The sequence below is a fragment of the Macrotis lagotis genome, chromosome 8 (genome assembly GCF_037893015.1).
Source record: "Macrotis lagotis isolate mMagLag1 chromosome 8, bilby.v1.9.chrom.fasta, whole genome shotgun sequence".
NCBI lineage: Eukaryota > Metazoa > Chordata > Mammalia > Peramelemorphia > Peramelidae > Macrotis > Macrotis lagotis.
The window spans coordinates 130,641,758-130,659,700 of record NC_133665.1 but is presented as its reverse complement, the minus strand read 5'-3'; the positions used below and the strand labels follow the sequence as shown (position 1 = coordinate 130,659,700).

Sequence of the window (17,943 nt, the reverse complement as noted above, 5' to 3'; positions counted from 1 at the left end):
AGAGAGTGATAGCTCCAAAAAGTTTCCCATATTTTTTGATATCTATAGGAAATAGATTATGAGCTCTATCTCAAGGGATGAATTCTTTTCTAAATGATGTTTCATTTAGAATAATAGAGCTAGACTCAAGAAATTTGTGTTTTCTGTCTCTAATGAAGTTTGTCATTCCAGTCGAGATATTTCATCTTCTGGGCTTCAGTTTCCACAAATGTACCACACAAGGTTGTTATTAGGAACAAATAAACTAATACATGTGAACACATTTTTAGAAAAGATCAAGGCCCATAAAGTAGGCATTTTAAAATATGGATTGCCAGGGACAGAAGGGAGTAACATGTGAAAAAATGTGGTTGGGGTTAATTTTGTGGCCCAGTGACCTGGGAAATCATTTACCTTGGCAATACTAGCATTTTGAGAAATCTTGTGGTTTTTAGACTTAAACAAACAAGGAGATTTCCATGGGGTTCGTCATGTGCCCAAATTCTCAGGAGAGAAATTCTATCTATAATTCTTCCTAAAGATGTTCATTTAAAATAAGGGTCAGAACTGGTGGAGACCTTTAAATATAGAATGTTAGAAACTATAGAATAGAATGTTTGAACTGGAAGAGACCTTCAATTATAATATATATAAACGATACATATGACTCTTAAGGTTCAAAGGGACCTTTCAATATAGAATGTTAGAGCTACAAGAGACTCTAGATATCCTTGAATCTAATTTTACCCTGCAGATCAGGGAACTGAGGTCCAGGCGGAGGAAAATGCTAGCATTTCCCCTAAGCAAGTGATGCTTGCTGAGGGACTTCAAGCCCACTTTCCAATCATTCTACAATGTAGTTAATTTTTTTAAAGAGGAGGCAGGGAAATAGTTTCTCATGCAAAAATAATTTGCATCCTGTGGTTAAAAGGAATCCACTTGCTTTTCATTTCAGGAACAATAGATGGAATGGCTTATCTCTCAGCCAATGAACATGCTTTTGATGGGAAGGAGAAGTCAGTGGTATGTACTGTGTCATCAGATTGTACTGTCCGTGCTTGGAATGTACAAGAGGTGAGTCCAGCAGGAGGATGGAGGTGTGATGTTCCCAGCCATAAATGATGCAAATGTTGGGTTGACAGATTCCTAGGAATACTACTCAGTATCTTATTTATAGTAATTCTAGCTTTTTAGAAACAGTCCTGCAAAGAAATAGATCAGTGGTACTTCTTAGTAGGGAGGCAATGCTTCCTTAACAGTGGTCTTGGTGCAATCTATAATCAGTTTTCTTTGTGTATTAATACAAAATAGATAAAGATTATATGATATCACTGAAAAAATTCCTGGTTTGGGAACTGCTTCCATTAATATGAATCAAAACCTCTGTGTGATTTACCAAATAAGTTCTGCGGGGTTGACTGAGAAGTATAGATGTTAAATGACTTTCTTATGATCACATAGTCAGAAAATATCAGAGGTCAACATTTGAACCTGTCTTCTTGATTCTCTATCAGTTAATGCTCTAATTAATAAGAATTACTTTTAAGTGGATGGTAAAGTGGCACCTTGGTATATTCTCTAGATCTGTTTCCTAATTTATTTATTTATTTTTATTTTGGTTTTGGTTTTTGCAAGGCAAATGGGGTTAAGTAGCTTGGCCAAGGCCACACAGCTAGGTAATTATTAAGTATATGAAGTTGGATTTGAACTCAGGTACTCCTGACTCCAGGGCCGGCTCTATCCACTGTGCCACCTAACTGCTCCTGTTTCCTAATTTATAAAAATGAGAAGGATGGACAAATTGCCTTCAGTGGAACAGCTAGGTGGTACAGTGGACAGAATGACAACACTGGAGTCAGGAAAACTCATCTTCATGAGTTCAAATCTGCCTTCAGATACTAGTTGTGTCACTGAATCCTATTTGCCTTCATCTGTAAAAATGAGCTAGAGAATGAAATGTCAAGCCATTCCAGTATCTTTGCCAAGAAAATCTCAAATGGGGTCACAAAGACTTGAATACAATGAAAATGACTAAACAACAATATGATCCCTTCACAAAGACTTTACTCACTAATGCAAGGGTACCTCACTAGTATAAAATTGTTACCAAGTAGTATATTTTTGATATATCCTTGAGGCATGTGTAAAATTGTTGTTAATTTAATACTAAGTTAAATATACTAGGAGTACAACTTTTTAATGGAATGTTATGGTGACATGCTTTGTAAACCAGATAATCCCTTTGTAATGCAAATAATTACCCCGGCATAGCTAATAGATCTTTCCTCAAACAAGAATTTTTTCAGTGTTGACTTTGTGCCAGACAAATACAAAGATAAAAACTAAATAATCCCTACCTTCAGGTTGTTGATAGTCTATTATGGAGAGGAGGCAGGAGAAAGAAACCATCCGGAAATAATCAAATACATAAAAAATATGTATAAAATAATTTGAAGGAGGGATGATAATGGCATTGTGTGGGGGAATCAGGAGAGACCTTGGCACTTGAATGGAGAACAGTGCTATTAAGGAGTGGTATTGGAAACTGTGGAAGAGGGAGTTTCAGGAAGGAAGAGGAAGGAGAAGTACCAAAGGTACCACTCAGGATATGCCACATCATACCAAAACACCCAATCCATTCAGCTTTGGGTCACACTACCTATCTGGAAGCTGCAGTAGAGTTTGTATCTCTAATGTTCCCAAAAGTTTGAGTCAAATATATATTCAGTCAGAATCAGGTATATTACATGCACAATTTGGATATTTGACTTTTCCAGTTCTTAAATCTATAAGCCTAGGAATTCTGTGAAGGACCAAACAAATTTTTGCATCATTTGATGCTCCTAATCCTACTAGGGTTAAATATACTTAGCAAGCTTATATTTTTAATACAACCCTTTGGTGACTCTAGTGATAAAGCAAAGACTTTTGTATTGTGACCTATTCCCCTCCCCACCCTCCTTGTTTTGTAAGTCTGCCTACTATTCCAATGGCTTCATGATCTCACTGATAGGGTACATCCTCAGCAAGGGCAGATTAGGATCTGTCCCACTTATATGTCAAATTTACTTGACAGGAAAAGCAAAAACAAGATTGGAGGGGACCTCAAAATGGATCTTTTTATTTCTTGACCCTCAGATCAGGGGCTGATGTCTATTAAGAGCTAAAGAAAACCACATTAATTCCCACAGACCCATTTTTGTTTAAAAATCTAGGATCACAGAATTTCAAAATTAGAAAAGATCTCAGAGACCATCTAGTCTGACACTCATTTGACTGATGAAGAAACTAAGGTTCAAGAAGGGGAAGGACATGCTAGTTAATGTCAGAGACAGACTTCCAACCAAGGTCTCAGGATGTGGGCTTTTTTTTGCTGTCTCCTAATCCTCAAGGTCAGTAGGTGTGGAAGAGAGTGAAGGGCACAGATGGCATGTGATCCTGAGAACACTTCTGGTGGTTTCAGTCCATGATGTAATCTCTGGAAAGATTCATTTGGCTCCAAGTCAGGATTTCCGACACACTATGAAGCTGGCTGAGTCATCACAGTGACACAAATAAGGAGACTTTCAGGGAATAGTACCAGCTTTGACACTAATTTTCTAGGTGACCTTGGATAATTCACTTTCCTCCTTTTGGTTGGGTCTTCAGGGCCTCTTTAGAGCCTTAACCTTTTTTCCACTGTAAGGCAAGGAAGTTTAACTACATGGTTTTTAAGTTTCTTCCAATTTGAAAAGAAGAGATAAAAAAAGTTTGAAGAAAGAATTTTTATTAAAACCCCAGAAAACATTCTCCTATAGTTTTTTAAATTCAGTGAGAAATTATTAAATAAGTACCTACTATGGGCATAAATGAGTGTTATGAAATTCTATCTGATGTGGGCTCTGCTTTTAAGGATTATACAAACTCGTAGGGGAGGAGAAACCCGGATAAGTGACTGCCCACCATGCCTGCCTGTTTTCCCTCCTCCACTCCTGACTGCTGACTTCCCTGGCTTCCTTTAAGCCCCCACTAAAATCCCTTCCACAGGATGTTTTATCCAATTCCTCTTAATTTCAACGCCTTCCCTCTAATTATTCCCCACTCATCATGTGAATAGCTTGTTTTATATAGATTTGTTGCCTCCCCCCCATTAGATTATAAACTCTTTGAGGGCAGATGTTTTTCCCCATTTTTTCTATCCTCCAATATATGTTAATTGATTGATAATAAGGGTCAACTGAAGTACATGCAAAGGAGAGATTTGAGCAGAGCTGTGACAAATTTGAGGATGAGGAAATCACTGGGCACTTTCAAGAGGGGGTAAAAATGGGAAGAACAGATTTTTAGGGAAGATTTCAAGGAAGAGATAGCCTCTGCATTGGGTTTTTTTTTTAACTTTTATTTGTAAATCATTTATTGAATACTGTGCTCTAAAGAGATTAGTTTGGTGGGGTTTTTTTTTGCAAGGCAATGGGGTTAAGTAGCTTGCCCAAGGCCACACAGCTAGGTAATTATTAAGTGTCTGATGCCAGATTTGAACTCAGGTACTCCTGACTCCAGGGCTGGTGCTCTATCCAGTGCACCACCTAGCCGCCCCTGCATTGGGTTTTTAAGGCTGCCCTTCAACATACAGATATTGGAGGAGTGTCTATTTCAGGAATAAGGAATTGCATAAGAATACATGGAAAGAGCACTTGGTTCTGAAGGCCAAGGACCTGAATTCAAATTGACCTTTTAGATTTACCATCTATGTGGAGAGGTAATTTTTCCTTCAGCACCTTTCAGTTGTCAATTTGATGCTACACAGAGCATATGGAGTGGAAATTGTTTGTTTGGGACACAGGACACAGACTGTGTAAATGCAAAGCTAGAGAAGTAGATTGGAATCCTAGCAGGGAGGGTCTTGAATGCCAGAATAAGGAATCTATACTTTATTTAGTAGGCACTGGAAGCTTTGGAGATTAAGCAGAGAAACAACATCAATGTGATACATTCCTAGATATTGCTGTAGCAATTCTTATAAATGGTAAACGAGGAGCATTTGTTTTCCCAGGGAACAGAGATCTGGTCCAGCTCTGTTCAACCAGCACCACTGAGGAGCCTCTTAACTATCCCTGAAGATCAACTGGTCATCACAATGGATGAGCAAGGGACTGTCAAAACATGGGATGGACAAACTGGAAAGGCGCAGGCCACCTTCAACACAGTCTCTACCTGGTATAATCTGGTGCTCTGTGGGGTGCCAGGAAACCCCTTCTTGACAGTAAGTAGGCTTGGAAGATGTTTGATTTTGAGCAAGTAATTTTCCCTTTGTGTACCTGTTTCCTTATATGTAAAATGATGGAGTTGAACCAGGTCAGGGGTTCTTGACCTTTTTGTGCTGTGGACCCCTTTGGGTAGTCCAGTGACTCCTATAGACTACTTCTCAAAAGAATAATATTAAGTATATACATTAGATAGATAGATAGATAGATAGATAGATAGATAATAAAATCAATAGAATTATAAAAGAAATTAAAATCTAGGGAAATAAATATGTATTTTTCCCATGTGAGTAAACAGTGCACCCCCCCCCCAAAGCTATCCATAAATCTTTTGAGTGTCTGAAGAACCCAGAATGAGAATCCTGGAATTAACTCATCTCTAACATCCCTTTCAATTCCTTCATGATACTCTAGGGTCATTTCAAGCCCTAGAATTGTTTGCTCTTAGGTCTTTCTAGTTCTGACATCTTGTATTTTGAGGCCCTTCTAATTCTAATACTCTTTTTAGTTCTGACAATCTGTATTCTAAGGCAATAATATAAGGCACCTATAGCTCTGACTTTCTCTGTTCTAAGGTCTCTTCTAACTCTTGACACTTTTGTGTTCTAAGATACCTTATAGCCCTGACATTCTGTGTTCCAAGGTCCTTTCTAGCTTTGGCATTCATTACAACATAGCTATTCTTTTTAGTAGAGTAGAATTACAGAGAGACTGCAGCTTCCCATAGTGGAGACAGAGCTCATAGAGTTAGGAAGATCTGGGTTCATGTTCTACCTCTGTGTGACCCAATCACTTAGCCTCCTTGGGACTCCCAAACAACCATCAATAATCATAAGGTGCAGAGAAGTTGATGATCTGTATAGAGAGAAAGTCACCAGAAGTTTCCCACATCGGCGAAATGACAAGTCCAGAACATTAGTAAATATTTTAGTACTCTAACATGCCACAGTTTATTAAGACATTTTTCTAGTCTTGGACATAGAGGTTATTTTCAGGTGGTTTGTTTTTATTTCAACTAAAGGAAGGAAATAAGCATTCAAAGAGCACCTGCTAGTTCTGGGCATTATCCTGAGTCCTTCACAAATATATGCGCCCTACAAATATCATCTTATATAATCCCCACAACAGCTCTGGAAGGGAGATACTTTTATTTTCCCCATTTTGCAGTGAGGAAACAGAGGCAAATAAAAGTGAAGTGACTTGCCTAGGATCCCAGATAGGCAGATATGAATTCAGATCTTCTTGAGCCCTGACTCAGCTATCTAACTACTGAGCTACCTAACTGCCTTTGAATAAAGCAACTGTAGATAGTTGTATGGTTATAGATCTTAAAATTGCTTATTAAATGACTGAAAGATCCATAAGCACAAAATAGTCATTCTGTTATTATTCCTCTAATTAAATCTTTCTTCTAAAAGAGTTCTACGTCACTTGCCTCATTGTGACATGGAGGCAACCCAGCTTTCTCAAAGAATATACCTGTAAAACCCAAGATCTGGCAAATTCTACAGGCTTCAAAGGCTTCAACATGGTCCTGAGAATAGAATGTGCCCACTGTTCAAGGATCAACTTAGCTAAGCAAAGATGGATTCATTACAGGCAGATTATCTACTCTTTAAATATTTATTTGGCTCTTACAATTAACTAAACAGATAAACAGGAAAAAAAAAATGATCTTTAGTCCCAGAGGTCCCTTTCCATCTTTGCAGTAAGAGTGGCAGCCTGAAGGAAAAGGAAGCCAATAATGTTAAGAATCATCCCTTTACAAATATACCCAGATACACAAAGTGTCAAAGCAGGGAAAGACAATGAAAAAAAATAGAAAATACAAGTCATTATTAAGAAATGAAAGAGACCAAAATACTCAGAAGTCATATACATTTATATGTGTATATATATATATATATATATATATATATATTTAAATGTATATATGTATGTGTAATATTCCATTTTATTCATGTTTACCTTAGTTTGTTTAGCCATTGCCCATCTGATGGACACTCACCTTCCCTTCAGTTCTTTGCTACCAAAAAGAAGTGTTGATATGAATTATTTTTGGAATATATGGCCCCTTTCTGCCTTTTAACTCCTTGGGATAGATGCTCAACTATATGATATTTGAGTGAAAGAGTGAATATTTTGGTTGCCAGAATGGTTATTTAATTTCATAATTATACCACAATATAGAGACATATGCATAGACTGGGTCTTCCCATAGTCTTCCCAACTGAGTTTTGTCTCTTTTGTCCTTTTTGTCAATTTTATGGAAGTGAAGTGAAATCACAGGGTTATTTTAATTTGTATTTCAGTAAATATTTATTTGCAGTCCCTTTATATGGTTTTCAGTAATTTTTTAACATTAGTTTTCAGACATATAGCTTCTCTGAGAACTATTTTAACTATATGATGTATCTCTTCAATTTATATATATTCTTTAACAGGTATAATTTGTTTCCTCATTAACATAATTATTACTTCCATAACTCATAAGGACCCATTCATTATTCTGAATGTCAATACTAAATCTCCACATATCTCTCTTTTGCTCATATTTCCTTTTTCATTACTATTGTTCTAATCTATATTTTATCATAATTCCTTAATACCCCAGTACATGACCATTCTTTATAGAATGCTGATAGATGCATTTTCTGTAATATTCCTCTTGAGAAGTTGCTATACATCAGTCAAATCTTATCTTTTCAATAATCTGTTCAGTTTTATATTTTCCTTCTTTCTGTTGATTTTATTTGCTTATGAGAGAGGAATGTATTTTTGTACTTCATCTAAGTTTTCTTTTAAGTTCTCAGATACAATGGTATTTGGTTTTAAATATGCTTTCATTCTCTATGGTATATGTAAACATAATATTGTTTCTGCATTTCTCTTGATAAAACTAATTTTTGTTGCTGCCTTATCTGAAGTCATGATTTCAACTTTTTTTCATAGAGTCCTGAAAAATAATAAATTTTGTTCCATATATTCATATACTTAAGCAAAGTACTTCTGTATTATCCTTCCATAACAATGCTGATTTGCTAATAAGGGAATAATATTTTCAGTGAAATATTAATTTATTTATTTATTCTTTTCCTAGTTTTTTCTCATATCTTTTACTTTTTAGAATCTTTGTCCCATTGATGTTATTTTACTTTCTGAATGTCCCTCAAACAATGTATAAGGTTTAAATTTTTTGTAGTCACTATTCTTTTTCCTACTCTTTAAATTTTTATTGATATTTTATTGATTTCTTTCATTTTTATAATTCCTATTTTTCCCTGTTTATAGTTCTGCTTATTTCACTTTATTGATGCAAAGTCATTGGAGGTCTTTTCTTGTTTTTCTGTTCAAAATATTCATAATTTCTAACATGTTAATATTCCTTTATGTTTAAATTTACAGTTTATTCAATCATTCCCAAATTAATGGGCAACTGCTTTGTTTTCAGTCCTTTTCTTCTACAAAACATACTATTATACATATTTTGTTATTTAATAGAGTTTTTCTTTTTTCACTGACCTCCTGGAGTACATATCTAGCAGTGGGATCTCTGAGTCATGAACATTTTTGATCCCTTTCCTTCACCTAGTTCCAAATAGCTTTCCAGGATAGTTTGAGCTCCATTAACAAAGTATTACTGTGTCATTCTCTTCACAGTCCCTCCAGTATTTAAACATTCTTATATTTTGTCATCTTTGCCTGATTTGGTATGAGGTTAAACCTCAGAGGTGGATCACTAATATAGAGTACTGAGCCTGGAGTCAGGAAGACCAGGGTTTAAGTTTGGCCTTAGACATTTACTAGCTATGTGACTGTGAGCAAGTGACTTAAACCTCTTTTGTCTCAGTTTCTTCATCTATATAATGGGGATAAAATAGCCCCTCCCTCCTGGTATTGTTAAGATCAAATGAAATGATAATTATATCATGCTTAGCCTGGTGCTTTTACCTAGTAAGGGCTATATCAATATTAACTATTATTATTATTTCTCATATTATATAGCATCCTTTCATATGGTTAATAGTTCACAATTCTTCTTTTATGAACTACTTTTTGATCCCCTTAAACCATTTATCTATTGGAAAATGACTTTTTGTCTTATTAATTGGTAGTTGTCTATATATCTTAGTTATCAAACCTTTATCAGAGATATTTGATGTCAAGGTTTTTTTCCCCAGCTAACTCTTGCCTTCTGTTTGCATTAATTTTATTCATCAAAAAGTTTTTAATTTCATATACTCAAAATTGTCACTTTATTCTTTGTAATTGCCTCTATCCTTTGGTTAAGAATTAGTCCTCTACCTAGTCCTACCTTGGGCAAGTCATTTAATCCCATTGTCTTAAATAAATAAAATTTTAAAAAAAGAATTATCCCTTTAATCACAGCTATGAAAAGTACCCGATCTAGTTATCTTCTTATTTTTTCAATAATGTGATCTTTAGGGGGCGGCTAGGTGGCGCAGTGGATAGAGCACCAGCCCTGGAGTCAAGAGTGCCTGAGTTAAAAATCTGGCCTCAGACACTTAATAATTACCTAGTTGTGTGGCCTTGGGCAAGCCACTTAACCCCATTACCTTGCAAAAACCTAAAAATAATAATAATGATAATAATAATGTGATCTTTAATATTAAGGTTGCACATCCATTTTATTTATTGTGGTAGATGGTGTAGCATCTAATTTCTAAAAATCTATTGAATTTCCCCAGCAATTCTTGACAAAATATAGAGTTCTTCCCTGGTTAATATATGCTTTAGTACTCTGGATCAATAAATTCAATTATTTCTGGTTCCTCCTTATCCATTCCATTGATCTACATTTCTATTTTTAACCAATGCTGAATATTTTTGATTAGTACAATGTAATTTGCATTCTGAGAGTCTTGTTATCATTTCATTTCTATTTCATTATTTCACTTGATGCTCCACATCTTTTATTCTTCAAAATGAGTCTTATTATTATTTTGTCCAGCCCTGCAAAGTATTCCTTTGGTAGTTTGATAGACATAACATTAAAATCTGTAAATTTATATTTATAGTATTGCCATTCTTTTATATTGGCATAGCCTTGGCACAAACACTGACCATGCCTTTAGTTATATTTCAAGGAGCATTTGGCAGTTTTTATCTACACAAGACTGAATGGACTTTGATGGATTCATTTACAGATTTCAATACATTTTTTATGTTAAATCAGTCTTTCTAATCTTTGTTCTTGGCTTTTCTTGTTGCTCTGTAGCAATACTAAATGGTTTTTGTGAGTTTATTTTGTAACCTGAAACTTTGTTGAATCTATTAAATTATATTAATTTATTTCATTATTGATCTCTTAAGATTTTCTGCATAAACTATCATGTCATCAGCAAAAAGGTTTTTTTTTATTCTTTACCTATCTTTATGCCTTTAATTTCTATCACTTGTATAATTGCTACTATTATCTTTATAGACTAGGTCAATTTAGTAGGGAAAGGGGGCACCCTTGCTTTACTCTATATTAATTGAGAAAGCTTCTAGTATTTCCCTATTATGAATTGTTAATGGCTCTTTCTCTGGTAGCCTGTCCTTCCTATGTTTTAATACCAATCCAAATCCCATCTTCAAGAACCAGCTATTCATTGTTTTTTAGGACAAAGCTGATAGTAATCAACAGGTATAAACCAACAGCTTATGGTATGTGACCTCAGATGCCAAAAATATATTTTGAGCTTCAGATTAGGCTCCTGTTTAGCTACTTTGTGAATACTGTTTATTCTCACTGTATTACAGATATGTCAAATCTTTCCTTTTTTTAGGTGGCCACTACAGAAGGTGTGCTTTATACCTTAACAGTTCCTTGCTTGAAGGAGGTCTCCCAAGTTACTGCATTTCAAAATTGTCATATAGATTTGCTACACTGCTCTCCTGACAAGAAATGGATATTTGTAGGCTCCACAGAGACTCCAGATACTTTGGTAAGGGAACATACTTCTTTGAGAAACATCTATTTTTTTTTAGATTTTTTTTTCAAGGCAATGGGGTTAAGTGGCTTGCCCAAGGCCGCACAGCTAGGTGATTATTAAGTGTCTGAGGCCGAATTTGAACTCAGGTACTCTTGGCTTCAGGGCAGGTGCTCTATTCACTGCACCACCTAGCAGCCCCGAGAAACATCTTTGAGTTGTGTCCTTTAAAATAGTGATGGCATGCTGAAGGAAAAGGTTCCAGTGTTTGGTTTAGTTCAGTCCTGGATACTGTTATTAGTGCCTATTCTGTGAAGGGAGCTAAGAACACCCACTATAATTAGAAGAAGGAAATCACAGGCACAAATAACCAACACTTAATAATAGAAGGTAAGTACATCAGAGCTGTCTAGAGGAAGGACAGATCAGTTCTAGTCAAAAAAATTATTTCTCAGGACCGCTGACCTCCAAGGACATATGAATTCTTTATTGGAAGTGATTAGTGAGTTAGGGAAGCAGTGTGAATAGAAAACAACTTGTGAAGCCAGGAAGACCTAGTTTCAAATTCTGTCTCTGAAAAGTCTTGGGCAATATGAATTAGGGTAAGATCCTTTACCTGTTGGTACTCTGGGCATCTCTGGAAGTCTCTAGGTTTCAGAAAAATGCCAATATGCATTGACAGAAGGAGTTTCCACATCTGAGAGTTCCTTAATTCAATGAAATTTCTGGTCCAGCCCCTATTCCTGTATTGAGTTAAGATGGTTTGTCTTAGTGAGAGGGCAATTTCTATGGTAGGGGTAGAACCCAGGCTTTGGGGAGTTAGACAAAGTACAAGAGAAGAACAAGGAGATGATAAAGACCAAGGGAATTGTTTTTAAGAATTGAAGGAACTTAAGTATATTTGTAGATAACAGAGAAGGAATGAAGTGATTGAAAATGAAGAAGAGAGGAGAAACAGGGCACAGCTTTGGAGGAAACATGGAAATAGAATCAAGGGTGCTTGTTGAGGATCTGAGGTTAGCAAGGAGAAAGACAGGTATGATTCTCCTGAGAATGGAGCAAAGGAAAAGAGAATTGAGTGCTGGCAGTGACAGGGATGAACCTATGATGCTGAGATAACTTGAAGTGTTGAATTGACTAGGAGTCTCAGGTGGCTTCCATTTTTTCAGTTAAGTATGAGGCATGGTCCTTTGCTTAAAGGTAGGTGAGAAGAATGATTTCAGTGGTTTGAAATGAAGGAAGGAAGGAAGGAAGGAAGGAAGGAAGGGAGGGAGGGAGGGAGGGATGAAGGAAGGAATGAAAAAGCTGATTATTGTAAAGCACTTATTATGGGTATAGGTGTATTTTGCTAGAGATTCAAATATCAAGCAAGGATTTGACAGTCCTTATTTTCAGAGAGCTAGCAGTCTAGAAATGAATTATGAATGGTCATTTTATTGATCACAGTTCTTACCATTTTCAAAGTTGCTTGTTTTTATGGTATTTATAAATTGTTCCCTTGAATCTGCTCATTTCCTTTGTTATTGGTTTATGAAAGTTCTCAAAATTATTCATTTTTATAACATCTATGCATAACATAAATTGATCTGCTTCTTCGTTCACTCTGCATGATTTTATATTAGTCTCTTCACATTCTTTTGAAGTCAGCTACTTCCTCATTTCTTATAGCACAATAATGTTTCATCTCATTCACTTATTCCTCAATTGATGACCACTCTCTTAGTTTCCAATTTTTTTGCCACTACTAAAAAAACTGCAATAAAGTGCAGTAAAATGCTTTTCTTTTTCCTTTGATCTTTTTTAGGTCTAGATCTGGCATAGTATAACTGGATCAAAGGGAACCACTTTTTAGTAACTATATACCATTGCTTTCCAGAATGGTTGTATCCATTGCCCAGTAGATCAATATGCCTGTTTTCCCACAGTATATCCAACATTTATCATTTTCCTTTTTTTTTGTCATCTTTGTCTCTCTGCTGGGTATGATATAGAAACTTAAAATTGTTTTAATTTGGTTTTCTCTAACAAATAGTGATTTTGAACAATTTTTCCCCCTATGGATATAAAAAGACTGAGTTTCTTTCTCTGAGAACTGCCTGTTTATATCTTTAGACTATTAATCAATTGTTAAAAGGTTCTTTTTTATAGATTTGAATCAATTCCTTTCATAACTTTATAAATTAATTTGTGGGGAAAAAAGCTTTTTATGAAATAAAAATGATCCATTTTAATGGACCCTCTATGAACTTTTCTATTTCTTGTTTGGTGATGAACTTTGCTTCTATTCAAATTCCTAGCAGTTCCTAAGGAGAGAGTTTTATGTGTATTGGGGAATTTGTTTATCTTGACTATGCATATATGCTAAAAGAAATTTATTTTTTCCAATGGAATGAGGGTAGAAGGGAGAAAAACTAGATTAATCTGTTAATCATTTAAAATTATTGAGGTGGGGTGGCTAGGTGGCGTAGCAGATAAAGCACTGGCCTTGGAGTCAGGAGTACCTGGGTTCAAATCCGGTCTCAGACACTTAATAATTACCTAACTGTGTGGCCTTGGGCAAGCCACTTAACCCCATTTGCCTTGCAAAAAAAAAAAGAAGCTAATAATAAAATTATTGAGGTGTGAGGGTTGTGTTCCAGTTATGAAATGTTGTGTGCACTTTCAGATAAGGTCACTGTATTATAAGTTTTCATTAACTATTTTACTTTGTTACATGAGACCTCTCATGAAGTGGAATCGTCTGTTGATGTCATAGAAAAACAAAATACATCAAACTAAAAATGTAAAAGCATTTTAAAAAGCTATCTAATTGGGGGAAGACAGCTGTAGGGGAGCTAGAAGGAAAGTGGTTCATAAAATATGATATGCTTTGGAAATGACCAGGTAGTACATGCTTCTTTGCAAGACAACTAGTGTGTTCCATGGTCCTTCTAGGTCAGCTCCCTACCCTTAGATGAATTTGCCTGGGGCACAAATATTCCTGGAAAGGTTCAGGTTATGTCTGCAATGATGTTTGTGATGTCTTTGCAGATAATTCATACAGATTCCTTGACCAAACCAACTGAAGATAAGCCTCTTTCTAATTCCCTGCCTGTTGGGAAATGTTGGAAAGCCAGCTGGGCACCCAAAGAGGCAGCCAGGTTAATACTGCTGCATGAAGATGGAAGATCTAGAAACTTGTTTGTCACCACTTTTGATTTGGAATCAAAACAATCCAAGAACAAAGTAGAAATTCTGGGTAGGTTCCACTCTTTTTCCAAACTGTGTGCTTTGCCCCTTACAACAAGAAAAAATTTGCATTTTTCTTTCACTAATGAAGAAACACACAGATATCATATAGAGGAAAGAACCCTACCCTAGGAAGTAGGAACTTGGAGTCTAGAATGGAATGTTCCAGTAACTAACTGTCTTAAATTAAATAATCTTGTAAGTTCCTCATAACTACAATTCTATGAATTCATTTTGTATATTGCCTGGCCCCCACAGGATAGAATTTGATACAATCAGTAAAAGTTATACAAGAAGCTCTTAAGCTTGATATCAACAAACAGTTCTAAAAAAATGAGAGCTATTCAAAAGTGAATGGGCTGTCTTGAAAGTTAATGAATCCCCCCCACACACACACAACTGGAGTTCTTTAAGCAAAGATGGGATGGCCAGATTTATTGAGTTTGATGTAGTGGGGGGGGTCCTTTTTCAAATATGTGTTGGAGTAGATGCTGAGATACCTTCCATTTGTGAGATTCTGTGATTCTTGAAGATATAAATATATAGGCCAGAGAAAGTGGATGATTATTAAGGTTATTGGACTCTTCATGTCTATAACTTAAGAACTTTATTACTAGGACATAGAATATCTTTAAGAGAGTGAATATGGTGGGGAAACAGGATTTAAAAATCAAAAGTCCAGATCTATATTATAGGTACTCACAAGATTTTCCAAAAATTGGAAAGAATTTCATGTAGTCCAACCCACATCCAAAAGAATCCCCACATGACAAATAGGTGGTCATCCAGATTCTTATTGAAGAGTGTATATGTGTATGTATATTCATATATATGTGTATATATATATATATAGAAAGACAATATCTTGTGATATCTTGTGTATTTTATATAGAATATCCTATCTCAGGACTCAGTAAATAATAAAGCTATACTAAAGAAGGATTTGATAATTTCATGGATTACTCATCCATAATGGGTTATCAATGGGAAATAAGATATTTTGAACCTCTCTTAAAGCCTCTTCTAATTTTTCATCATGGTAGAAATGATGCCTCATTCTCAAAAGCTTAATACCAATAGAGCATGAACTTCTACCAGGTCCTACCAAGTTTTTCATATGGGCATCAGAATAGACTTTGCATCTATTGTCCATTAATCAGTCTAGATACACTTGGAGATTCATGACCAGAAGACCAGCCCTTTCTCCCCCCACCCTTTTTTTTTGGCTACAGCAGCTACTCATGAAACTCTAAACCAAATTATCATGAGATTGGGAACTGATTCTGTCAAGAGAGTATTTACCTCAAACCACAGATCTTTTGAAGTTTTTACAATAATTATCTTTAGAGTATATCCCAAACTTTTGTGGTTGACATCATTAAAAACCATCACTCCTCACCACATTCCTCGGATGCCCCTTTCAGAGAACTAATCCTGGTTTGGATAAGTAGGCCATTGCCCTGGGGGGGGATACCATTATATAAGGTGATACTTTTAGATAAGATGATCTTTCCTGATCCCTAGTTCAGTAGATCATGCTGGGCAGTGTGCCCTTCCACAGTTTTGACAGGTCAGTATGAATATCTCATATGGCTTAAATATCTCAAGTCATCTTTTAAGACAGGCAGATCCTCTCATGTCCTGAACTTTTCTTACCCTTAATATAAAGAATTATTTGTTTTTCCTGATATATATACTTATATTCATCATCTTTCCTCAGAATGCTTTAGTCAGACATGGTAGAAGTAGCATGTTTCTTTGACTTGATTTTTAAGGAATCCTTTTTTTAAGAAAATGTAATTAGTATTTGATTTCTAAATTAGAGGATAAACTTGATACTCAAAACAACCCCTTTCTCCCTTAACTAAACTTGGATTTACTGCCATCTCCATTCTAGATACCTTATAGGAACAAAAGTATAAAGGCCCAGGCCCCCACATTCTGTATAACTATGGAGCAACAAATAGCTCACCTAGGAACTGGTCCTAACTGGAGGTCATTGAGTACAGCTCCTTCATTTTGATGAGGAAACAGAAATTGTACAACATAAAAGGGTCTTTACCAAGGTCTATCCATAGTAAATATCAAGGTGAATTTAGACTTAGAACCTAGGTCCTCTGATTTCAGAATGAGGCCTTCCAGAGTTCCTAGGGTTCATTTAGGTTTACTTTATCTAATTATTAAGCACACACTGTTTGCAGAACCCTGTCCTATGCACTAGGGTGAAAATGGAGAACAAGCAAAATAGTCTTCTTTCTTACCCTAGCTTATTCCCACTTCTTTTTCCCAAAAATGAAATGAAATGTAGGTTTCCAAGTTTAGGTTCCATAGTTTTTCACATTTTTAAAATTGCTGGTTCATTACCAGAAAAACAATGAATGGGAAACACTGATATTAATGAAAATGAGTCCAATTTTAGAATTTTTAGAGACTTCACCCTATTTTGATCCTTTCTTCCACAAAAAGTTATTAACAATAAGTGCAATAAATGTTTGTAACTGGGTCACTGCATATTTATTAGTTGCTCTGCGACCAGTAATTTTTAGATACTAAAATCTTTATCTACCATGTTGAGATATTTACTATTTTTTGTTTTGTTTGTTTTTATGATAAAAGCACAACAGGTTGCAAATTTCATATTGCCAGATTCCATCAGAATGCCTCATCTACTGGAAAGCTATGGTACTGACATCATTCTTCTAGGGTGTGAATCAGAGCTGAAGATCTTTTCAGTGACTGGAAACCTGATAGCATCCTTTCAAGACCATCACCAGACAATCACATCCATATGGGTGGTATGATGATTCAAATTCTCAACCATTATTCTCCCTTTTCTTTTTTAATTTGGGGTAAACTCACTTCCTATCTTTTCATTTTAAGGACAGTTTCCGTGTTGTCACTTCCTCCCAGGACATCTCTCTACGAGTGTACACATGGAAAAAGGAAAAGAACACTGTTGTCCTGAAGAGTTGCTATCATTTACTAGGGGGATCTCACAGGTGGTCCAGGTAATTTCTATTTCTTCATCTGAAAAATGGGTGCTAAGTAAATTACTGCTCAAAATGGATGTGAAGATAAAATAGGAGTCTTAAAAACTTTAAATGTTCTAGAGATATAGATTTATTACAAATAACCATTTCCTAAGCAGTCTATGATTTTATTAGTGTTTATTTCTGAAGGTTTAGCTTGGATAGCAAGGTGATGGAGGCCATGCAGACCTCAGGGCAGACACACTTGAAGCATCAGCAGTCTAAAACCTTAGGTCTGAGAGAAGAAATAAATCTGTTTAAAGTGGTAATTCCAGTGGGAGAATTAAAATTCATGTGGGACTAACTTTCCTGCCTTTATTCCCACATTTATTGAGGCATTACCTGGGGCAATTTTGCCTATGTTTCAGGTACCCTTAAGAGCAACTTCAAGGAACTGCTTTCAATTATCTGAAGGTTTTGCAATTTTGTTTTACTGAATTTTGCTTAAAATGGGCTATCACCTAAATATGGGAATAGGATCTTCTAAGAGGACTTAGAGAATTATTTTAGTTTTCATATAAACCTTGA

General features: G+C 35.6%; 1 protein-coding gene across 2 annotated transcripts in view; it reads left to right on the top strand.

The window, feature by feature from the left end:
• Positions 1 to 17,943, top strand: part of FBXW12 (F-box and WD repeat domain containing 12) — a 35,317-nt gene that overhangs the window by 10,878 nt on the left and 6,496 nt on the right. For both annotated transcript variants that reach the window (XM_074198359.1, XM_074198360.1), the window contains 6 exons: positions 935 to 1,053; positions 5,012 to 5,221; positions 11,015 to 11,173; positions 14,189 to 14,396; positions 17,003 to 17,181; positions 17,267 to 17,394. In XM_074198359.1, coding sequence (XP_074054460.1) covers positions 935 to 1,053; positions 5,012 to 5,221; positions 11,015 to 11,173; positions 14,189 to 14,396; positions 17,003 to 17,181; positions 17,267 to 17,394 — 1,003 coding nt within the window. The remainder of the gene's footprint in view (positions 1 to 934; positions 1,054 to 5,011; positions 5,222 to 11,014; positions 11,174 to 14,188; positions 14,397 to 17,002; positions 17,182 to 17,266; positions 17,395 to 17,943) is intronic.